Here is a 25668-nt window from a genome sequence, read left to right on the forward strand (position 1 = left end):
TGAATCAATTAATATGTTATGCTTCATGTTCACAATAATCACAAATTAAATCAGACATTAATAAATGTAAAATGTGTGTTGTTGTATATCAATTTCTCTCTTTTATTAATTTATTCACACATTTATCTATTTTTTTGTTTATATATATTCTAATTTATCCAGAGAGTAAATTGCTAAATAAATCTGTCTAATTCATCCATCAAAAGCCAGGGTGTGGACTCCGCCCTTCAGTTGGTAACTGACGATGGCTGCACCCGCTGCAGAGCTGAATGAAATCTTTCATGCTACACTTCTTAATATGTTGGCTGTAGCTGAACAGATGGAGGCAACAAATTGGATGGATATCCGCCCTGACTGACAGAAATGAATCAAGTTGTATTCATGATCCTCACGGTGATGGCACAGCACGAGGCTGCAGGGTGATGCTGGTCGACCTGGCCGTCCTTCGCTTGATTTACCGGCTGACATGAGCTGAACATCACTTCCATGTGGCCTGAAAATCCACAATCTAGCAAAGCTGCTGGTACCAGCAAGCAGTCCTTCAACTTATCCTTCACTTATCTGATGCCACTCTGCTCCATTTGCCTCTTAACGGGACGCTCAGACACTCACAGCTTTGTTAGATCTTGGATTTTCATGGCACATGACACCTAATGATCAGTTGTGTCTGAGCTGAGTTTCTACATCCAAGTCCTTGAACAACTGAAGTGAGGATGCTTCAGCTACGGTCATTTTGTTCTTAATTGTCAGCTTGTTCCTAGTTCAATTAGGCAAAACCCCAACAATTAAACAAAATACAGTACAAATACATTAATTTTGCACCTTATTTAATGACATACACAGAAAGTACATTTAGAAATCTGTTTTTTTAAGCTTCTGAGTCATTCAGTTCATTGTTTGTTCCATTGGTGGCTCAGTGTGAAGATCAGCTCTGATGAATAAAGATTAATTACCCTGATGATCAAGGTGTCCCTGCTGTCAGAGTTCATTAGATTACAGATACGATGTAATGCTGCACAGACAGAATGTTTTCACAGGTCCGTACTTTATTAAATTTGTGTTTTGTAACAATTCCATTGAGGATTTTTTTTTTTTAAACAGATATGAAAGTTTCAATCTTGAATATCGTGAATATTTCAGTACTGTCTCAGAGTCACTATTGTACTTTTCTGGGTGAATCTGGAGAATTATTTTTCTCATGAGATGTCTTCACTTTGAGAAACATACAACTGATATTCTGCTTGAGACAAAGATGTTCTTATTTCACACGCTTTTTTTTAGCTTTTCTCATCAAAGCTAAAAGTTAGACCCTCCATCTGACAGTCATGGCTTCCATCAGTCCAATCAGACGGGCCGATCCAGTCATCAGCCCGCTCCCGCACTACCAGATAGTGCGTTTGACGCCCGACCAGACCGAGCGTTTGATTCCCTGTGCGGCTCGTACTTCGTCCCAGTGCACATGGGTGTCGGGGATCTCGTCCTTGGGCTCCGGGTCGGTTCGCACTGCCTCGGTAGGACTCGCCACCACCGTGGGCAGCGGGCCTCGGTGCGACTGAAACTCGACAACGTGGAGCTGCTTCTTGTCGGCCAGCATCTTGTGGGTTTCCTGCAGGGTGGAGACGTGAGGGAGAAGACGAGAGGTGAGGGAGAGAAGAGACGCTACAGAGGCTCTGAACTCAAAAGGGAAACTAAGACGAGAAAGGAAAGCTGCTTACAAAACTGACACTACCCAGCAGTAACTTTCAGAAAGCTCTCACACTAAAGGTCCCTCCCACTATGCCGACATGACCTCACCTGATTGGTTAATCCAGTGAAGAGGGCCCTGGTGATGTTGAGGAGATGGACAGATCCTTCTACTTTGCAGTACATGTCCTTAACGCCGATCAGCTTGCACAGAGTGATGACGGCCCGGTGGCAGCGCAGACCATAACCTGCAGACACAGAATCAAGCACATGGAGCTCACCATGACTGAGCAGTAGAGACAGACAACAGAAAGTCATTTCATAGTATTAATATATAGTGTGAGATCAAAACACACAACCAGATATATTAAAGACATGGCTGCAGTACGTCAGTGCACATTTCTGCAGCCTAAATCCATAATTTTGGAATAATTTCCAAATAATTTCCAAGACGTTTCCTGGAGAGAACTGAATGATTTCATACCAATTAAAAAAAGAGACAGTGTTCAATTTATCTCTCTCTAATTAATCACAACTGCTAGTATAAACTAGACAATTCATTAGTCAATTCTCAGGAGGTTAACAAGCAAAAATAAGAAACATGTATCCATTCCAGTAATAAATAAATAATATTGACTTTGGTGTAAATGGAGCTTTGGACCAAATTCTGTCTTTCATTCCAGGGTACCTTGGTTTTGTTTCTTAATGCGGAGTGTTGTCCTCTTGAACTTGGATTCAATGTCATGATAAACTGTTGGGAGAGAAAAAAAACTAAATTACACTCAGTGGAGAGAGAAACAGCCAAACTGCGACATGATGAACAAAATTATTCCAAAAAGTCTAATTATTCTAATGTGTTTTGTGCCATTTCCAAGTGAAGGCACTCGGTGTTTTATTATGCATCTTTTCTCCTGTTCTCCCTCGGGTCTTGGGGTTCTCTACCTGCCCACCAGATGTCCTTCCACATGCCAGCGTCTCATGCTCACTGCAGCAGCTGTGGCTAATAAGTTATTCAGCCACGCAGCCCCAGAGTGGGAGCCGTGTGCCGTCGAATGGCGCCTGAGACAACGCCACAGCTTGAGGCTAAAACTTTGTTCTTGTGTCACATCACTCTTGAAACACCTCTGGCTGAGGTCCCTGCACGCTCCAGACATCCAGTTGGAATTTAATACACTTAATGAATTAGGTTTGGTACTTGGCGACGCAGCGGAAGAAGTTATGGATGGGAGGAATAAAAGGAGAGGATGGATGAGAAGCAGTAAAACAAGCAGAACATTTGGTGCTCAGGGGACACATTCCCCACTGGGTGAAGAAAGCTAAAATGCAAAACTAAATCTCACACACACACACACACACGTACACACACACAGGAAGATGAACATTTGCCGTTGCTGCAGGAGGTCCAGCTTCATGTGGAAGAGTGTGTGTGTGTCTTTTGCGTGACTCACAGATCCAAACAGCGACAGTCAGAGCAGATAGGAAAAAAAAAAGGCTAATTCCTCCCTGACACACACTCTCTCCTGTTCCAGCACCTGTGAGTGTTTTCACTGGTTTTCAATTAACTCCAGTTCTTGACTAAAAAAAATGACTTTAAAGGAAAACCAAAAGGACTGAAAACTGTTTGTTTGGTTGTTTTTCAGTGAAAAAGTTCTTGTTTTCTTTGTTTTCTTCCAGCAAAAGGTGGAAAATGTCCAAAACAGGACCAACCAAACACGCTGCCACATTAGAATTTATCCAAATTCATTTTGGCTTTGTGCTGTTCAGTTGTTTCTGCCGACCACCAGTGAAGCCACATGAATATTCACTAAGTAACCCTGGTCCTGGAGGAGTGAGAATACCGGTGCCAACAACAAAAACAACAACAACTGGGAGGTCAGCGGAGCTCAAACAGCTGCCAGATCTGAACAATACTCCAACTTACAAACCTGCAGCCTCCCTAATGATTTCCATTTAGAGGAGCTGTTGATCTGGTGGAAGGAGTCCCAGATCTGGACTGCCACCAAAACCTGAGTGATTACAGGCCCGCAGGCGGACTGGCCACCGGATTCCAACTTTTTCAGATATTGTATTGACTGTCAAACCGACAGATGGGCTGAAAATCGAACAAGTTTGCCGGCTTCAGCGGGTGAGTGAGCGAGCAGCAAAGGTGACGGAGGAATGACAAAATTATCTCGAAGCTATCTGACTGAGAAGTAAACAAACAGCCAATCAAATGACGGCGCAGACAGGTTGCAGATGGTCGCACGGTGAGAGCTGGCGTGAAGGATTTGACTTTTTTTTTTCTTCTTCTGTGAATTAAATATACCGCAGTTTTGAGCTCAAACTGGGTGGAAATACAGGATCACACACACACACGAACATCACTTCTGGTCTCGGGCCAAAGCAGGAAGCTAACGTTCTCCTCCGGTGGGCGCGGCGGAGGCTGATGACTCACACACATTAATTTTTCTGGCTTCGCTCTCCAGCAGCAGCAGCAGCCAAATGGCGTTTTACAATAAGAAAGTACGAGCGGTGCAATTTTGACTCTGATACCTTTCTTCACGCATCCGTTTTCAACAATATGTGGCTTGTATGAGTACAAACAGGTGACACGAGGGGAGAAGACGAAAGAGGAGGATGGAGGATGAAGGAGAGGAGGAGATGGAGAAAGAGGTAGAAGGTGGTACTATTCATTTTACTCGCGTTATGTGACTCACAGTGTTTCTACAGTTCAGATCAGCATGAAACTCTGATTCGATCATCAGCACAAACAGAAAATATCTGGTACTTTGATAAAAAGTCAAAGCTGAAATACTGTGTGCACGATGAGAAGACGACCGTGACACTTTGAGGGTCACAGTGGCTCTTCCCACTTTGCAACTCTAAGATGGAGAAGGAGGAGTCGAAGTGGGAGGAGAGTCATTGCAGGAGACGGGTGATGAAGCACACACAGTCACTTACCAGTGTGGTCGTTGTACCGTTCGATATAGTGCAGGTAGTGGATAGCTCTGTTCTTGGCCTGCAGATTACAGCCACATGACAGAAACACACAGAAAGTAAGCATTTTGTTGCTATCATTAGGATTTCATTGGGGAAGACAAAAGAACAACAAATTTCAGTTAATTCCTCTACACAGTAACAATTCAATAGTTTAGTAGTTGTCGCTCTCTAAATGTGGAACAATGAATTGTGATGTGGTTTAATCAAATCAAGGAGATCAAGTGTCCTGTCACAGTCTAAATGCTGTAAACACACCTGAGCAGCGACTAAACGGACCTCAGTGCGAGGTACGCTTGTCACAGTCTAAACGCCGTTTCATCACTCAGTTTTATCTGACTTTAAAATGCAGAAACTCCACACGTTGTGGATATTAACACAAACACTGACTTATTGATTATTTTGCTTGGAATGAAAGGTCTCACCTTCCTCAGAGCTGTGTTCCTTTCTGCTGCTTTACCCAATGCGAAGCCTGGTGGACGGAGGGGAGACGAAGGTTGTTAAATAACTGTTGCTGATTAGAAAACCACATGAACACTGCAGCATGATGACATTAGATAATAAAGCAGCTTCAGCGGCCTCTGCAGTGGGAGGCTGAAGGCAGGTGAGTCACAACTTTCTTCTTCTCTTTTTAGACGTAATTTTAAAGTTGCTACCAGAGTCGTGATCTATGTTTAATTTTCAGAGACTGTCAAACCTGCAACTCCGTTGCCGTTTCCCACAGCGACCAGACAGCTGAAGGATCTCTTCCTGCCCTCCTTGGCCGTCATGTTGAACACAGACCTCACCTGCATAACAACAACGAATAACAAAAAACCAAAGAACTTCATGTCAAATATACTCAGGTATAACGATTAATACAGCTGTGTGTGTGTGTGTGAGTGTGTGAGATAACACTTTAACAGATTTTTACTATGAGTGTCTGATGTCAATGGTGTGTGATGTCAATCTAGACCAGCATGCCTCTTACACATAGCTCCCTTGCGCAGAATCAGCTGATCAACCATCTGCAATACGACTTTGAGAACACCAGGGGGCAGCATTCATACATCACAGAGACGAAGGAGGAGCAGAGGATGGAAGTGGAAGGAGGGTAAGGGATTAGACAATTGAGGAAAGAGGAGGTGAGGGAAAGGAGAGAGGGAGAGAGTAGGCAAAGGAGGAGATACGAAGATCAAAAAGAAGAACGGGGGAGAAAAGGGTTGTAGAGAGGAAAGAAGGAAGGGAAGAGGAGGAGAGAAAGACAACTGGAGAACTGGGTTGGGGGGTGGAGTAGAGAGAGAAGAGGAAAGCAAAGGAGAAGAAGGGTAGAGGGAAAGGGCGATGAGAGAAAAGAAAATGAAAAGAGGACTTGTGTATTTAGACATGAAATGATTTTGATGAGAAAATGAGGTGAGAAGGAGAAGAAAGGAAGGGAGAAAAGAAGTGAAGGAGAGAAAACCAAAGCCAGCAAAAGCAGAGAAGAAGAGACACAGCAGAGATGGATACAGCATGTGTGTGTGTGTGTGTGTGTGTTTGAGAGAGAGTGAATAAACTGTGTAAATATATGACAAAAACAGACAGTGTGTTGTAATGAGTGTGAAAATGTGTGTGCGTCTTAATAAGGGCTGAACAAACTGCTGACCCCTTAAAAAATTTCCAAAGAACTCACTCACACACACACACACACACACACACACACACACACACACACACACACACACACACACACACACACACACACACACACACACACACAGCTGCTGAACGTCACTATGATAAATAAAACTATCCAGTTATACTTATGAGCTAATTAAGCTGAGTTAATTAAGATAATTAGAGCACTGATTAGAAGATATTTTTATGCCGTATGCCTTTGCTTCACATAATGTCTTATGAATAAAAACTCCAATTTTATGGTAGCTTTAAGCATTCGAGTGTACTGTAACTACTTTATCATTTTATATTTAAAACTGCATTAATCCGTTTTCTTTTTCAGCCACTCGGGGGCAGAAGAGGCTAAAAAAAATGACACATGTTTGACAGATTATCAGGTTGTGATGAATAACACGACAGACACATGTTGACTCATTCAGCAGATATGGAGCAGCTATGGCTGAAGCTGTTAGCATTACACCACTAGGACCAACGTTAGCATTTACTTGGAAGTCTAATATTCACTTTTTTTTTTTTTTTTTTTTAGCTCTGCTTTGGTCTCCAACCCCTCATGAGGCGAACATCTGTTCTTCAGCTGCTAACGTGCTTTACGAGTGACACCTTCCCCATCACACAATCATCTGATCCATTGTTCAGATAAAAATATTGATTAGTGCAGCTTTAAGTATGAAACAGCTAAATCATCTGCAGTTTACAGTGACAGGTATTGATTAGTTTTCAACATCGATTAGAAGATGATATTTAACATAACAAACGGAGCAGAAACAATAATATGAAGGCTCGTAAAGTCTAATGTGATTCTATGAAGACGCTCTGCATGGAGTATATGCTTTGTGCTGTTTGGAGCCGAGTTAAAGAAACTTTAAATGCTGTTGTCATTTCTGAGGCTGCAGCTTGTGGTGGTGCTGCACTGAACTCAGCTCCATCTTAAGACGTATTCAGCCAACATGCAGCTCTATACAAACACAGGAACATCTAGCGTGTGTGAGTGAGGTGGAAAGATAAGAAGAAGAAGTGATAATACATTCAGTAACATCCCTCACCCAATATTTATATACTCGTGTGTGTGTTAAGGAGACATGGAGAAGGAAAATAAACAAAAGAGACTAAAAAGAAACATGGAGGATAGCAAAGAGAAAGTGTGAGTGAGAGTGAGTGAATGAGGGGAAAACTGAGAGGACAAAAAGAATTTGAATTAAAAATCCCTTCACAAAGGCTCAACAATTAAACACAGACATGTCCCTTTTACACACTGACAATAAAACCGAAAAAAAAATGAAATAAAAATCCACAACCAAGATCAGAAGCCCAGAACTGAACCTCCATCACCTCCTCACTGGATATCTCTCTTCTGTTTGATCCTGCTCTTCGAGAAGCTTCCACCAGTCTTGCACAGCAACTTTCCTCATTCTGGATGTCCAAATTTAGCAGCACAAGCATATACTTGTTTTTGACTGAAAGTCTGAATAAAAACGCTCTTTAAACCCTGAAACCAAAGACTTCCAAAGCGACCTATCACACCGCAACGCCTCATCTCCAGGACAGAAGGGATCCAGGTGTGCGATGTGCCTGTTCGCGTCCACCGCCTCGTGTTTTTCTATGGGCAGCGCGTGCAGGGACCACAAGTAGCCTTTTGGGGACTTATCTAGGCCAAAAACAAACAACAACACAGTCCACCTCGATGCTTTCATCCCCGACGGAGAGCGCAAGTGACAGAACAGTGTGGAGTTTCAGCTGAGGGAACTTCAAAGTCAAGATGCGCCTTCAGCCTCACCAGTTATGTAACACACATTTCAGTAAAGGATTTATAATTTGACTGCAGGGCCATGGCGGAAGGATTGGGGTCAGGGTAGCAGCAAACACCAAAACACTGAAAACACAACCCTGCAGGACACGCACACATACACACACAAGCGGGCCCAATACTTCTACAAGAAGCACCCACATGTTTAACACATTTTTTTATATTTCTCTACCTTAAAGAAGCAAGAATACATGAAGTATATACAGGAATTATTAGGTGTTTTTGTAGCTTCAATACATTCTGCTTGCACACTGTGGCTGCAGGCCTGTGAAGGAGGCCAGCAGCATATCCTTTCTCGCAGTCAGTGTGAGCATCTGTGTGCATGCGTAGTTGAGGATAAGGAAACTGCAAAGACCAAGACCAGATGGGATCCAAGACACTGTTTTTGTAAGTCAAAATTCATTAGCTCTCGCGTTTGAATGTGACTTACTTGCAGCCAGTTTCTATCAGAAGTGTGCGTGAAAACCTGCGGTGATGTTCGGCTTTTGGCTTTACATTCGTCGCTTTGCAGCAGTTCTTGGCGGCGCGTTCGCGGCAGAGCAGATGGGCTGAGTTTTCTCTCCGCCGGACGAGCGACAGCATGGCGGTGGGAGGATGCTTCTAGCTCGCTCTCACTTCTGTTTCATCTCTTATTTTCTCAATCTGTTGCTGCACGGCTCCCTCTCTGTATCTGTCTGCACGCTGCGGTGCAGGGGAGGAGTTATCGCCGCATGGACGCAGCAGGCGCTTTGAGAGCACAAACCTCCGCCGACGCTAAACACTTCTCTGACTTTCGCTTGGATTTAAGTCTTGACTCTTTACATGATTCTTGACACTGTGTGGTGTAAAGAGTTTATTTACTCATGCACAGCTTCCATTCGGTGCTGTGGAGGATAAATCCTTGTTGTAGTATTACTATATGTTAACATCTGACTGCATACCTGACACCCAGTGGGTACGTACTTAGTGTCATGTCTTACAGACTGCTTATTCTCATGGCCACCTGCTAATTGTTAATGTGTGTATGGTAACATTGTTCTGTGTTTCCATAGATGTCTGTGATGATTCTTAGTCATTCAGGTCATGGTTATCCGGGGGGGGGATTGAATCTAGCTGTTGTAGATACTCGAAAGCATTCAGCCTCTCATTTAAAAGGCCTTTTCAGTTCAGTAGTTGCCAGTACTTCCCCTTTGTGGGGTCATTATCAAGGTCTTTACTGTTTCCTTAGCTTGTGAAGTAAGATTTATACAGCTGGATCCTGTATTCTGGCTGTGTGATGCAACTTTAAACTAACTCTGACCAACAGTAGCCATGTTGACATTTAAGTGTTTTTAATGCGCATTTTGAAATATCACATTCGAAAAGCTTGGTGGAGACGGCGAAAGTCTGTGGCGTTTGCCTTTTTCCGAAAAAGTGTTAATCCACTAACTGGGAGATGGAAACAGCTTTGCTGGATAAGTTCTGACGTCGCGAACATAACTCACATGACTGATCAGCTGTTTCCACTACAAAACCAACAACAGGTACATAAAAACATGGCTGACACCAGCTGACATGAGAGAACAATTATAACTTGTAAAGAATTCCTGCAGAGCTCTCTACATTCATCTCTCAGGCGACTCGTGTTGCTGTTTCCACTTTTCAACATTCTTCTTCTTCTACTGTTTATTATAGCCATGCGTAGCGTCACTTATACAGCTAACTTCTGATGAAACTATGCTTTGTGTAGCCTAGTTTATTTGCTCCAAACCAGTTCGTGGAAATGTGTTTAATTTGCATTTTCTTAGTTTGTTCTTTTTTGAAAATTCAGCTTCAAATTCGCTCAACAGTTGACTGAAACAGGGCTAATGATGTTTACGAGCTTCCTCTTGTGCGAGAGGTTTTTTGGTGACGTGACGGAACGGTCCGTCTCCCAACCCTTCGAACACATTCTTCTAAAGGTGAAACAAGTTGCTCTGATGAATCACTGAGAGGCAAACTTACAATGTGCTGAAATGATCGCTATCTGAGCCACACTGGCAGATCTTGATGCATTTTGTCTAATAATCAATATTGTTGTATGTTTTTTTTGGCTCCACTGAACCAAAATTGCCATAATGGCTGGTATTTGACTCATATTCTTGTAAATTCTGCTGAAGTTCAGTTGGTCATGTGACCGCACTGTGTTCACAGCACCTGCGATGTGTTCACAGCTCGATCGGAACACCTGAAGCAGGTGGATGTGTAATACATTAGCTGAGTTTCCAACCAAATGTAATGCAGATTGCTGTATTAATAATAGACGGTTACAGTCTCCTCGTCGCTCCTCACAGATCTGATGTTTTCACCTCTGCAGTGAGGCTTCGGTGGACGTTTAAGTCAAATTCCTCATGCACGTCATCATTAATTCATCAAGTCTGTTTCCACTGCACTTTGCTGCATTTTGCTTTTATCGACGCTTTTTCGCCTCGGCCAAAAAACTGATGGAGTGCACATAAAAACAGGTGTGTGGAAATGCACGTTTGATAGAAAATTCTAAAAACGTTACGAGCAGTCAGATCTGAACTTCTGTAAACTTGCTCTTTGAGCTTGTTTCAAAGCTTTGGCTAAACGGTTTCTGAGGAATCCTGCTGACTGACAGGCTGCAAAATTGCACAATAACCTCGAGCGAAAGCAAAATCATCACATTAAAAAATCTGTTTTTAAAATTCTGAAGTGTTTTCAAAGGCTCGTGCACACAGAGATCTCTGACCCGCTGTCACCAGATATGATTCAGAGGCAGAGTGAAAATACATCTCTGTCCCAGTGTGTGTTGATTCGAATGACATGACAGGCTGCTTATTATGACCACTGAGCAGAAAAACAACCGTCTCGTTGGCTCAGGAAATCAATCGCGCAAATGACTCAGAAGTAAACGCGCGTGTGACTAAGTAAACAAGAGAAAATAAGACAAAAATAACTTAAACTGATGTGAATTTGTCTTTTGACAGTCACGTTGTACAGTCGACGTTGTACGTGGGAACAGTCACGAGTTCTAAGTGTAAATAAGTATCTTACAACAGAACTCACGTCAACACTGCTTTCTTTAAAAGCACCTTCGTTGTAAACATAATCTGTGTTATTTGTGTGCAATTTAGCATCAATTACTGCCATCAAAACAAACAAAGCAACTCTTTTTTTTATGTGCATTTCACTTCAGGTATTGAGTTTTGCTCGTGCCTCAGGCAGCTCCACTCGCCACAACATTTAATCCAATTGAAAGTTCTTGCAAAGCTGCTCTCACGCAGCCTGCTGTTTACTTTCAGCAAAACTTTCAAGGTTGTTGACTTCAGGGAGACAGGAAAAAAAAAAAAAGAAGACAAAAACCCCTGTTCTGACACTGACATCGTTCCATCTCTGTTAATGAAATCACTGAGTCCTGTCCAAGTGGCTGCTGTACCTGGAGAGCAGCCATGAACATCACTTTTCTCCCTGTCGCACCGACTCTCCTCTCGCTCTCTTTTCTTTACTGTTACCTCTGCTCTCGGTCATCCCTCGCTCTCTCGCCCATCGCTCTACAGCTCCTACTGAATTCTGTCTATTAATGATTTTAAAAAAAAGTTGACTCCTCAAAGCAAGGTATGAAAAAAATGTTGATATCTGTAACTAAACTTGAGAATTTTATCACTAAAAGTGCTGAAAAATCTGTTTTATATCATTATTATTAACAGAGACCTCCTCCTCCTTTACTTTCTTTTCACTGTCCAGCCCCTCTCCCACCTCCCGACTTCCTAACTCAGTCTCACAACTTCTCCTCCACCTCCCTCACTTTCTCTTCCCCTCTTCCTCCAGCTCTCTCTGTCACCGCCCCTCCCTCTTCCTCCCTCCCTCTTCCCCGTGTTGGATGCGTTCACTAATGGAATGCTGGCGTTATCGTCCTTGGGAGACAAGCCTTTTATTCCAGTAAGCCTTTTTCATTTCATTAGGCCTGAATTTATAGTGGTGTGCGCGCACACACACACACACACACACACAGACACGCACACACACACAGACACAATATATATTTATAGAGGGAGATGGCACCATAAAAGCGTCCGTCAGTTTCCAGGGGGAAGCCTAATGTCTGTGACACCACTCTTAATTATGCAGGCAGGAGGGCTGGGGAAGACTATTGATGTGACAACCACGCGCATGCATGCACGCACACACACACGCGCATCTGATAATGTGAATGTATGTGTACTGTGTGACAGAGAGTCTATGTGCAGATTTAGTACACATATGAACTAAACTTGTGCATGTGTATCCCTGTGCAAGTGAGTGATTCTGGGACACATGCACACTTAAGTCTTCCTGCATGTAACTACTGTGTGTGTGACCTTGTTGCATTACCGCTATTAGTTTAGTAGGGTCCATTAGTGCTAATTGAATTAAGGTAAAATACAGTACGACAGAATGAGAATCTAAATGAACTGCGTCTGACCATACAGCTTACCTTATCTCTCACACACACGCACGCACACGCACACACACACGGACACGCACACGCACACACACAGAGCATGTGGGTTTCAGTGTCTTGGGATGTGGGCTCATCTGGACCAGATGTTGCTTCCCTACTACTGTTTTAGTTTGCAGGACGACTCTTTTCAGCACAGCTCTTCAATATTTCACTCAAATCTAATGAGGTGGGTTCATTGCCTTCAAAACAAGATTTTTCTCAAAATGACGCATCCATGACTACCAAGTGTCTAACTGAGCTGAACCTGCTGACTTCTCTTCGGGTCTTAAAGGGTCTGGATGAGTTGCTTGCTGCAGATATTGAAGGAGTTTTGCCACCACTTTGTATCAAACACTGATGCCAATGTGACTTTTTAATAATCGCAGCATTCGGCCGCAGGAAGCACAGAGATTACAGGTCAAGACTGAGCATTCAAAGAAGTATCTCGTCTTCCACACTGCAGGAACAAAATGACGTAAAATGTAATGCTCAACTTCAGCGATCCTTACTCAGCAAATTTGCCTCCAACACCATCCATGTGTACACGCCACACTGGATTTTCCACCATCTTGAGTTTCCTGAAAACAGTTTCCCCTGCGAGGCTTTCTGCATCATTATTCTGTCCGCTCTGATTTAGTTAGAGCAGTGACTTCGCAGTGACCGGGCCACGACCCGGTACTGGTCGGCTCAGCAAAGATGTTATCTGACGAGGAACCGATCATCCATCTGTTCACTGTTTAGCGACAGGTGCTGATGGTGTCACGGCTGTGTTTAGAGTTTGTTATTGGCCTGTTAGTGCAGGTTTAAAAATGAAGTGAAAGGATTTTATTTAAACCATTATAAAATGTGTTCTCTCAATTAAAAATTAATTTATATAACAAATGTATTATAGTTTAATATGCATGATATCACTTTTGTTCCATATTCTTTCTTAATAATAGTAAATAATATTAATAAATTGTTTTCAATGTAGCTTTTACACGATGAAATGGCAAAAGAGGCAAAAGGCTATTTGACAGAAAGAGTTGCAAATACACAATAGACCTCACTGAAAACAACAAAATAAATGAATATATAAGAAAAATAAATCATATACATCAAAGTAACAACTGTAATACATAGTTCTATGTAAGGGATGATGTCTGACGACGTGTCCGTTATCAGAAATTAATAGAGGACGTGGAGGCCCTTTTCACAAGCCATAACTCAGTTTGCATTGTAACACCCGAAGGTTTGACTAATACCTGGAGCAAATGGCAATGGGAGAAAATTCTACACCTCTCAGTCATGAGACAGAAAGCTAACTTTACGTTAGCAAGATTCAAAGCCAATAACACTGCGTACGGTTGACAATCAGTAAATATAATATGATGCATGTTAAAGACAAGATCTCTATCATGATCATAATTTTCACAAACAAATGATAGGTCATGTGTACAGTCGGCGGCAGCCTGAAGTCGCGAGTTGAATAAAGAATGGGATGTAAGAGCATCGCTCAGCATTACGAAGCAGTTTACTTCCTGCAGCTCGTGTGTTACAGACGCCGTCCTGTGGCGTTCAGAGGATGGATGACACTCACCTATATAACAAGGCGTTAGCTCTACATGTTGTAATTCATTTTAAAACAGAGGCTTTGAATGCATCTCCGTTGCTATGGTTGCTCATTTTAGATGCAGGCCGTGTATTTATTTAAAACGGTGAACACAGTTTCACTGAACTGCTTAGTAGATGTCCATTATCAGGAATAAATGGAAAACCTGGAGCCAATCAGAATCGAGTATTCACCCAGACAATGGTATAATTGTAAACCTTGACTCACATTTAAAAAAAAACAGCTGCAGACAATTCAAACTTCTCTGCGTATGTTTGTGATTTGTTTAGTCAGCAGAAGGAGAGACACTCACCTCAATGACACGCGAATCAAAGTCGTCATAGTTTTCTGTGGAGAGACAGAAAAGATGCTTCGGTTAAGAAAAAAAAAGCTTTTATATGCAAACATATTGGGCAGATTCACACACACAAACACTTTAAACAGATTAAACCAGGCTCCTGCTAGCGTAACAAATACCCAGAAGCCCTTGCAGCAGTGTAACGAGTTGACACTTTTTATTGTCAGTGACCTCTGAAGGATGTTACTCTCCCAACAGCAGCCTGTTCACTGCTAACCAATTAACAACAAACAAAGGGAGCTGACTCAAAGGCTCCAGGAGAAAACACACACACACACACACACACACACACGCACGCACACACACACACAGCTCAGCTGGGACATTAGCTCACCATCTGCAGGAAGCGAAACCTGATCAGAGACAAGCAACCTGGTTACAGCTCTCTGAACATCACACTCACCAGGCCCAGTGTGTATTTGTACGCCAGTGAGAGCGACAGACAAAGGTGTGTGTAAAAGAAAGTGTTTGTACACGCGGGAGAGAGAGAGAGCGAGTGTAGTTCATGGTGTGAGAGCTTATTAGCACGGCGACAAGAGAGAGGAGATGTCGAGAGGAAATGAGCGAAAAGGAAAGCTGAGGAACAAGGAAAACAAAGCAAGAAAATGTGCCCTCGTCAGTCAGTAGTTTCAGGTAAATGCACTGAACTCAATTCTGACAGCAAAGTTTAAACACGTAACAAGACTAAGAGCACAGGCCAGCAGCTCCATCAGTGACCCAGGTGCAGTTTAACCAGCTATACGTGTCATGCAGCGAGCTGATTAGCCTGCAGATGCATCTTTACTGGCTTCAGAGATTATTCACAACACAACACCTTCAACCTGAAGTCCTGATACAAACCCTCCTGCTACAGAAGGCAGAACTGAGAAGATGGCGACTGTTTAGAAAGAATTTAATTATTGCAAACAAAAAGACAAAGCAGGTAAACTGACATGTAACAGCAGAAAAAAAAAAAAACATGTGTACCTAAATAGCATTGATGAAGGCTGCATTCCATTTAGGTGTGCCAGGAACCGAGTGTTGTGCATGCTGACTCACTGGATGGAATGGAGCCATCAGTACTGATCTAAGTTACTTTTTATGGGGTCATAAGCTAGAACATGTATATCAGGGAGCAAGCTACCTGATAATCCATGCCAACGATGCACATGGACTTACATCTGCAAATTGAGGCGAGTTGCATGCTAACATGCTGACAATGACGATGCTAGCACGCTAACATTTGCTAATTAGCATTGAACATGAAGTACAGATGGGGCGGATGAGAATGTCAGTCATTCGTTTTGCAGGTATTTGATCATAAAGCAAAGTACTGGACAAAATTCACTTGATTGAACTAGATGAAACAAAACTTTATAACGACCCATCTAACAGCTGTCAAGACGTTTCAGTTTGAACTGACAGCATCATCTTTGAGCCATACTGATCATGTAAACTATGGCACATAAACAGTTTGGTCATTTAATTTTTTTGTCCGGGAACTGAAAGGAAAAAAGGAAAGAATGCTGGGGAGGAAAGTGATAAACAGAGGAGGTGCTGGAGAGGGGAATGAAGGAGAGAAAGACCGAGTGTAAAACTGAAATGGGAAACAGTGGGGCAGAGAGTCCATGAAGGGGAATGACAGCAAAGGGGGACAAAGCAGAAACAGAATGAAAAGACGTCTTTCCAAATTAGGAAGTCGTGCCACTTGACACTTTGGTCACATTCTCCTCTTCATCAGTCCTAACAGGCCACCGTACTGGCCTGGCCTCTCCTCCTCTCTCTCACACTCAGAGCTGCCTTTTCCCTGAATTATTCCTCTACAGCTTCATCCATCTCTTCTTCTACAAACACACAGACGAGCGTCACGCGTTTCTACACCGCGAGCGTTTACCTCCATTGGGTCCAGGGTCAGGGGGGCCCAGGCTGGTGCCTCCCAACGACTTTCCCGTCCATCCTCTTTCCCTCCTCACCTTCATCTTCCTCTTCTTCTCCCACTCATCCCTCTGATGCACTGCAGAGAGACACAACCAACACATCTGGCGCTGAACATGCAGAGACCTCAGCCGACTACAAAGACCACAGCATGATAAATGTCAAAGATGCTGTTTGTCATTTTCAAGTTAACTGTGTGATTGCTGTTAACAAACGAGATCACCGTGGAGCCAAATTGGCGGCTTCTACTTCACACCAGTGGTGCTGTTGGTGCTTCTCTTTCTACAAATTTAACGTTCCCTGTGGAGTTTTTGAGCTCTTGTGGCGCTACGGAGCTGAAGAAGACTGCAAGCTATTAAACATGGATGCAAACAGGCTGGATTTAAAGTAAATGTAAATGTTTGTAGATGTTTTGTTTTTGTAAATGCACTCGACACGTTTGTTAGACCTCGAGGATACACACAATGAGTTTTTGGTAAGACTGGATGAAAACATAACTTTTACTCATTTAGAAGAAAACTCCACGGGGCCTCTTAAAGACCTCTTTAGCATTGCTGTTGGTTGGCAGCAGCTCTTTTCCACTAAAATAAATCGCTCTTTGGCTTTGCTACAGAGACAAAAAAAGTTGGAGGTAATTTTTCTGTCAGAGTTTTAGTCATCTACCATAACTAAACACTGTGGCTTCTTCTTGTTTTACAAAGCAGTTCAGCTGAAAAGGTGAAAAATGGATTGTGGACAATGGACGGTTTCTTGGGTGAGATCATGAGGGACCTAAACTCATACAGCTCTGAAGTATTTAGCTAGCTGTAAGTGCACTGATACATGATTTATGTTCATTTTGTGGGTCTGCACGTCCACAAACTGAAATATTTTGTGTTTTTACTGCATTCTGCCTCCGTACCTAGTGCAGCTTGGACCACCTGCTGCTCAGTCTCGCTTCTTCGACCCATGTTCTGCACAATCCCGTCCTTAAGGACTGAAGTGTTCAGACCGGGCCACAGAAAACCACCGCGACCTGTGGGTTAAAGACGCAGAGCAAGAGAGAAAGGAGAGAAAAATCAGGGAAATACAACACAAGAGAGGAGGACTTGCAAGACAAGAAAATACTACGACTCATTTATCAAATCTATATTTTCTTATTCTTGTATATGGAAATGTTTAAAAAACGCACTTTTCATTTAAATAACACAGTAAGAGCGAACAGAGGTAGGACATAAATAAATATGTGGATAATCTGCCACAGATGTATTTGAGTTTAGAGTGTCTGCAGGTTTCAGATTATTTAAAAATCGCTATCTGGAAATGACTGTTTTGATTAAATTGTCCCACAAACTCAGATTTTACTAAAATATTTATTCGTCTTAAAGACCTTGACCCAGAATGGCTCATAGCTGAGCTGGAAGCCAAACCACTAAACAAAGAACGAGGAGTGATCTGCATGACAACAACAAGCTGCATCAAATGATTCGTTTCAAATAACATTATTTAAGAGTTTCCCACCACCACAGACGGACGAGCAGGGATCGTAAAAGAGCAATCGTTCAGAGACATTTCAGCTAAAGCGGAGGCAAAGGAGAGAAGAGACGGACTGACGAGACAGAGACACAGACGCTCAGACTGAATGAAGACCGATAGCTGCTCTTACAAGACAAGTGGAAACAGGAAAAAGAGGACAGGCGGAGTGACTGAAGGGTAACTCCTCTCCACAGCGGAGCAGTGTAATAAATTAATTAACATCAACTGATGAATATTCCAGTGTGTTGTGTCCATCAGCACAGCAGCACACAACTTAACGGAAAGCAGGAGACATTTTAGCACTTCTGAACACAGAAACTAATGTCAACAATCCTACTTTAATATTTGAAAGGTGTGAAACAGAGCTGCAGGGAAGTGTGCACTTGTGCAGGGTTTTCTGTGCATATCTAACTCCCAGACGGGCCACCTTTCTATAATTGATTGAGCTTTTGTTGATGGCTTTCCCCCCAAAAAAACTGTTGTGCCTTTTATCAGCAGCTGCTTTGGTGCACTTATACCAGTGCATGCACGATATGCACGAGTGTTGAGGTTGCTGGGAATGAGACATTCAACTTATGCCATATCAAGGTAAGGGGTGAACTGCCGTTTTTCATGAGGCAAATGTGTGTTTGTAATGAAAGCAAGGTTAGCTTAAGTAACTGAGGTCAATCGGATATTGAACGTCAGCAGCTTTTTTTAATTGCAGTACTTGACAGACCGTTTTAGAAAGCAGAAATTCACAGCGGTGAAGTTAGTTTTGAGTTGGATATTCGACACAGAATTACTCTGGATCCAGCCGCGTGTTCTCACTTAGTTTCCCACAGCAGTTTGCTGATTAGCTCACCTCTGAGCCCTCGCTCTTTACCACAGAGGCTTCATTCAGGGACCATCAAAACATTTCTGCTTGACACAGAACCAATGTTATTTTCAATGCCTTCATGCTGACTTGCCCATATGAGTGAAAATACTGATTACTTGAAGAGAAAATAATTGCAATTTTTTTTCCCCAATCGCTTCCATGTCATGTGACCCATGTATCTCTACACTGGACACAGAGGACATGAGTGTTTTTATTGTAATTCAGAGCTTTTTCTATTTTCTATTAATATTTTATGGAAAAATTATTTCAATAGTTTCCATGTCATGAGACCCAGTGACTCCAAATCAATACCAAACATTACTACTACAGTACAAACACAAATATCTTCTTGGATTTATTTAATTTTTTTTGGATATTGTTAGCAAAATTCAGCATTTTTTTCAATAGCTTCCATATCATGTGGCCCACCTGTTGGTATTTGTTTACTGGTCACATTGTGAAGCTCTTATCTTTCTTCACTTTGTCCATCAGGCTCTGTGCCGTTTTGTCCTTTTCTGTCCCTTTTCTCTGTCTGGCCTCAAGTTCTTAAAGAATAAGTGAAAATGTGATATTTTCTCTGGCGTGCACAACACATTAAAACAGCATCCACAAACTGTGTACGCTGCACACGGCACACAAGTTCTCCGGCATCTGCCACCTTTTGCTCTGCAAAAGAGATTTTCTGAGTTTCTCATTGATAAACTGCACCCAGGACAGTCAAGGCAAACATCTGCAGAGACCAAAAGGAAGGCAGACAGACAGCTGACAGACAGACAGACAGACAGACAGACCGACAGGGGGGTCTCACCTTCTCCGAGCTTCTGTCCTCGGTTCAGATCTCTTTTCAGTTTGCGTTTGGCTCTCTTTCCTCGGCCCTTCCTGCCTCCAGCACCCGTCTCTGCCATCACGCCTTTCCACAACTCCTCAGCCGTCACTGAAAACACACACACAAACCCACACACACACAAACAATGTATGAACAAACATAAATGTAACCGCTCTAAAGGCCTGTTAAATGTTTACCTTTTCTCCGTTTTATCTGTATAATAAAAGAAAACAAGAACGATTGTGAGAAATCTGGCCACCACCCAACCTTTGCTGAGCACACAACGGCAGCCCAATAAGATAAGATACAGGTAGTTTATCAGCAAACAACCCTGGTGCTGAGCTCTCAGTTCAAACAAAAGACATCCAAGTCACCAAAAACTACAGACTGATTCGTGAAAACAAACAGTGCTGATTCAGACTTTTTAGCTTTTACTATTTCAGCTTTTACAATTAAATTGCAGTTTTTAGAATTTTAAGGTCAATAAATCACAGCTGATGTGAAATTTTAATGATTTTCTTGGTCTTACATTGTATTATAGTTTACATGTTTGACAAAACAAGCTTCTCTATGATATTGTGACATTTTTTATTGCTTCCTAAAATGTAAAAAACCAAATGACTGAGTAATTGAGAGAATAATCTGCAGATTCATTGAAAATGTATGCTACTTGCTGGCCTTAATTATTCAAATCCAATTAGACCAATGCTATGAGACTAGCAGCAGCCTATATTCTGTGTTTGACATTGTGGTAAATTCCTGTAATGTGACTAATTTTAATATTCCCATCAACAGTTCCAAAAAATTAGTTATCTTAACACATTTTCTTTCTTCCCTGACTGAGAAGCCAAAACTCTGCCAACAGAGCAGATTTAGATCTTGACGGGACATTATCAGTTTCACCTGAGTCCACTTTCTCAGCCGCTACACCTTCACAGCAGCGAGTTCAGCTCCACTCAATAAGCCAGAACACTCCACAATTCAAGAAGACTATGAATGCAGTATCTCAGGAATAATGCAGCTGAATTTAGCTAAAGCCAGCTTAGGGCATTCAATCGTTCGCAACTGGACCTCGTCAGTTGCGAACGATTGAATGCCCTAAGCTTACAATGACCTGGATGAATGAGAATATTCACAGGCTAGCTAAAGCCAGCTCTTCTTGAGGATGTACGGACTCTGATGGGCCAGGAATAAAGTTGTCCAACAGGTGATACAAGGGATCGCCTAGGGAGTGCAAAATACAATAACCTCTTAATATGATGTGAAAATGCGGATCATCAGTGAAAAAACTGGACAATAAATGTAAATACAACCAAAACTCTCCTGAGAGCAAATATTTAAAGACTCTTCATGGAGAAATCTGAGCTGAGACACAGAGTCAATGGAATGTGATGGGTTTAAAAGAGTGTTTGACAGCGTGTGTTTGTGTATTCCTGCAATCACAAAGCAGACATGTTGACAGAGACCAAACATGTCATCGACTGAGAAATGCTCCGGCAGTGACTCTAAATGAAGAGGATACAATAAAAAAAGGGGGGAAAGAGAGAGAGAGAGAGAGGGAGAGAGAGATTGACAGCGCCATACATGCCCATTTAAAAGACCGTCATCAAACTGGCATATTGTCCAAACAAGCTCTGCCAACAAGCACCTGCATCTGCAGATGGGAAAATGAGTCCCAACATACACGACCGGGCCAAAAGAAAGTGGACACCCTGTCATTACATCCAGATGTGATTGTTGGACATCTCATCTCAAAACCATGAAAAACAGCCCCAGACTGAAAGAACACAGAAGTATGAGGAGAGGGAGTACACAGTGTATCTATAGTGTTTGAAAAATCAAAGAAATAACATTTTAAAAGGGAGAGGGGGGGCAGAGCAAGAAGAACATCTGTCAAAGGAAACTGAGGGTGAAGTGAAATGATATGCACTAATCATTTATGCACATGAGCAGTGGAACTCACAACTCGACTAACAAAAGTTTAGATGTTTTCTAGCTGTCTCCATCTTGGTCCAACTGCTGAAGATTACAGGAATTATAATAAGCAGCACAAAAATTCTAAGCAGTTACAGTCACAAATAGCTCACCACACACCCACAAACTGTTGTTTTTACATGTCTGTTTGTGTACGGTTTAAATAACGGGGATACAACATGTTGTGAGCATTAGAGGTGTTGGTGGGCAGGTTTTTGAACGATAATAAAACTTAAAATAAATCTAACTCCTGGCTCTAACTCTTGGAAAGAAAGCAAAAGCAACTTAAAGCAAAAAAGCAATAATGATCAGTTACCATTTGATCAAAATTCACAGGTGATTTTGTAAAATAAAATGGACAAACTATGATGTTATTGTCCAACGTGGGGACGAGGGATTTTGGAAATAATCTTTTCATATACTTACACTTGTTGAAGAAGCTGCCATGTCTGGTTTGCTGCCATGCTGTTGCAGGGAACAGTGGAAGTGCAGGATTTCTTTGGAGAGAAGCAATTGAGGCTCTACTGGCCAGCTGGGGTACCTGAACAGCTCCCGCTAAGACACGGAGTGGTGCTGCACCTGAAGGAGAGAGATGTCCACCAAAAGAAATGGAGATGTATCAAAACAGCATCGTGTGCATGACGCCAAGCAGGTTTAAGGACCGACAGCTATGAACGCACACATGAAAACACTTCACATTATCAAGTTAAACAGCATCATGCACCTGTCAGGATTCTCTGTCTGTTCCTGCAATTTTCTATCCACAGAAGAGGGAGACAGTGAGGACAGTTAAGTCTGATTAAAGTTGAGATTCACAAAAAAAAGTGCTCTTCCGGTTTTAGCAAGTTTGCCGAATTAAAGCATGGACTCAGCCATCGCACAGATTATCTTAAATTTTTATCTCAGAGGTGTCTACAGATACTAGTAAGCAAGGCGACATTAAATTGAAAGGTTTTTGAATGAAGTTCAGTGGGGGACAATGCAAACATCACTTTAAGGCTACTTGGCTCATTTCCATACCATACACAAGACGAGATGTTATTCACCAGTAACGTAACTAACATTTCCATGCTTTTTATACTTGTCTTATGTCTTATGTCCTTAAATTGCCCCAATAATTAAACGATTTAAAATAACGATTAAAGAGCACTTGACACAAATGTGGAACACTCAACATTTTAAACGGGCTTCATTTATAAAGTCAACACTTTAAAGACCGAAATGTTTTTCTTAACCTCATGCTAATACGCATTTCTGACTGCACTGACAGTTATTCTCTAGACGTGCATCATCATGACGGCCCTGCAGCAACAGCAGGCTTGTCCCGGGTCAATGAACAGAACAGACCAAAACCAAACAGCCACACTTCTAACCATAAACACAGTAAACATACACCGATATATACAATCAACTGTTTAAACAAAATTGTGGAAGATAAGGGAGAGAAATAATTCACCTCCGAGTGTGAAGCGGAGGGCACAGCACACCCGAATGGACGCCGCCATATTGGAATTATGAAGGGTCCTTCGGTGGAAAACAAGGCGTCTGGACTATGCCTGTTGAAAAATAGGAAAATATTTACGGTGTGGGTTTATGCTTAACTTTGAAAACAAATAATATTCACTTAGATTATTGAGTATGTTTCTATAAATGTTAGTTAAAGAAAAAAGCTACGTTTCATTGCATAAACTTACATAAAAACAGAGAACGAGACAACAAAATTTTATAAAACAGAATAAAAACAAGACAGGCTTAACACAGATTAAAAAAACTACAAAATTAAATATATTACTTTGCAAAAATGTAATTCATTGAATGACAATTTTTGATTGACAAAAGCTGTGATGTCAACTTCAGTATGAGCCTTTTGGACTTCGTGAATATAACAGAACAGAGTAGAATGGACAAGAATGGAATTAAATAGTACACAACAGTGTAAATATCCTTCTTCTCAGTCCTGACCTTCCTTTAATAATCCTTCTCATCTCCGTAAATCTTCTCTTTGTCATTCTCCTTTCCTGTTAAACAACACAGAACAGCAGTTTCTAATTATGTGGGTTAGATGATTATTCATTTATCAGAACTGATCCATCTTTGCTGCTTCTTAAACTGTGTTTGTCAGCGTGACGAGTTGCATCATTTATTATGAAAAATGCTCTGTGAATAATTTCAACATGAATGACATGTTTGTGCCTTTCTGCTAAGCTCTCAGCTCCAGGAGGAGAAAAATCAGAGGAAAAACAAATTAAGGAGATTTTCCAGGAGGCTGTCTATTGATTGGCTGCACATATAAAACCCCACAGAGCCTTGGTTTTCCTCGTTTCTTCTGATATCAATTATCACATGAAGAGGACAGGAAACAGGATGATTATGATGTGGATTCAGTGGTGAGAAGATGCAGGAGAAAGCTGAAGCAGATGAGGGAAGAGACTGAGGACAGACAGGAAGAAGACATGGGAGTGTTGACACTTGACACACCTGACACATACTAACAAGCCATTTGCATGTTTGAATGTTCATGCATGTATTTCGTGAGTGGCCGCACACACGCACACACACACACGCGTGCACACACACATACACACACAGTGTATGCAGCAGGCCGCCAATCAGCACCTCTCGCCTTTGGACATGATTGCCTGAGTGTCTGGTGATTATCCGCCGTATGTGTCTGAATTTCACCTTATTCAAGATAATTTCCTCTACATTACAGCCCCTTTTTCCAAATAACCGTGCAGAGTTGCAATCAAAAACTTGCTGAGGAAAGAAAGAACAGCCGCCCAGCTGTGTGACAGCAGGAGGTGGGAGTTGCTGTTGAAAGAATCAGTGCCTTTCCTACAGCAACTTTTCTCCAAAATAATTGCCCCATAATGACAGCTTCATCCAGGGTTTTATGTAAAAGAGTGAGTCACTTTTCTTGGCTTTGTACAGTAGCGAGCGGAGGAGTGAAGAGTGGGAAAATATTTTTTTGAGGTAAACACAGTGGTACTGCTGGAGTTCAGTGCTACTCCAATCAAAGTAAGACAAGTTTGTGTTGGAAATACAGAAGTGCAGCTCACTAAAAAGACGCTTCTGCTCTGTCTGAGTGGGCTGTCAAGGCGGGATGGTCAGCTGTTTGTCTGTTTCATGGAATATTGGATTGTATTATATGGAAAAGTAAAGTTGGAGACAGTCAATTTTGTACGTGGACAATGTTAAGTGACAAGCAGTTGGATCACTTCCAGGACTGGGATGGACATGAATCACAAGTGCTGGAGATGAGCAATTGCATGAGACAATAGCTGAGTTTCCATTCGAAAGTGATTCACTTATGCCCAGTCCACATGTACACATGTATTTCTTAAAACAGGGTTTATCCCCCTTTCCAACTGAAACACTGTCAAAAGAATGTCAAACCAACAGACAGCAATATAACCCTGACGCTTTATCCATGTTGGACAATCAGAAGCCTAAAATAAAGTCAATGCTGGTAGGCTACCTGCAACTGGAGGTCTGAACCTGCTATCATGAATGCATAACCTACCTTTGCCATAACAAACCAAGGAGATAAAGGTGCACACTCTGTCTACATGTCAGTTTCTTAATATCACCACAGAGGACGGATTTTTCCAGAAGCTCTGTTTTCAGTTTCAGTGTGGACGATCAGCTAAAAATGCACAGAAAAAAACCTTTGTATATGTGTAGTGGGCATTAGATGCAAGAAAACTAACATAGAAGGAGATATTTGTGCATGCCCACACAGTCCTGAGAAGATGCTAATCAAGCTAATCAAGTGAAAACACCTGTGTGGATGAAAGCTGGCTGTGCATGGGCTTGAAGAGAAAGCATTCAGTTGTTAAAAAAGAAATACTTACAGAAGAAACAGCTCCTGATACTCCACTGAACATGTGTTTATGTTATTTTGTCCCCAAATGGAGGCAAGTTAATGCTGTTTTATTGTTATAAAAAATAGCATTGTCCCAAAATCAGCAGCAGTATTCAAGTTTCAGTCCCTCTCTGGTAAAAATAGACAGAATTTCTACTGTGGTACAAGGCACACACATAAAACACCAAGAATGACTGATGCTACGT

General features: G+C 42.0%; 1 protein-coding gene across 1 annotated transcript; it reads right to left on the minus strand.

Moving 5' to 3' along the window:
• Positions 1-816: 816 nt before the first annotated feature.
• Positions 817-23103, minus strand: mrps5 (mitochondrial ribosomal protein S5). Its single transcript, XM_041947660.1, has 12 exons — positions 23054-23103; positions 22024-22176; positions 19606-19731; positions 17325-17438; positions 16383-16502; positions 14465-14499; positions 5357-5447; positions 5085-5131; positions 4624-4681; positions 2372-2434; positions 1795-1931; positions 817-1606 (listed from the first exon to the last, which is right to left on the minus strand). Exons 1-12 carry the CDS (start codon positions 23100-23102, stop codon positions 1382-1384), a joined length of 1218 nt encoding a protein of 405 aa, XP_041803594.1. The 5' UTR covers position 23103; the 3' UTR covers positions 817-1381.
• Between the last annotated feature and the right edge of the window lie 2565 nt (positions 23104-25668).

The sequence above is a fragment of the Chelmon rostratus genome, chromosome 11 (genome assembly GCF_017976325.1).
Source record: "Chelmon rostratus isolate fCheRos1 chromosome 11, fCheRos1.pri, whole genome shotgun sequence".
Taxonomy (NCBI): Eukaryota; Metazoa; Chordata; class Actinopteri; order Chaetodontiformes; family Chaetodontidae; genus Chelmon; species Chelmon rostratus.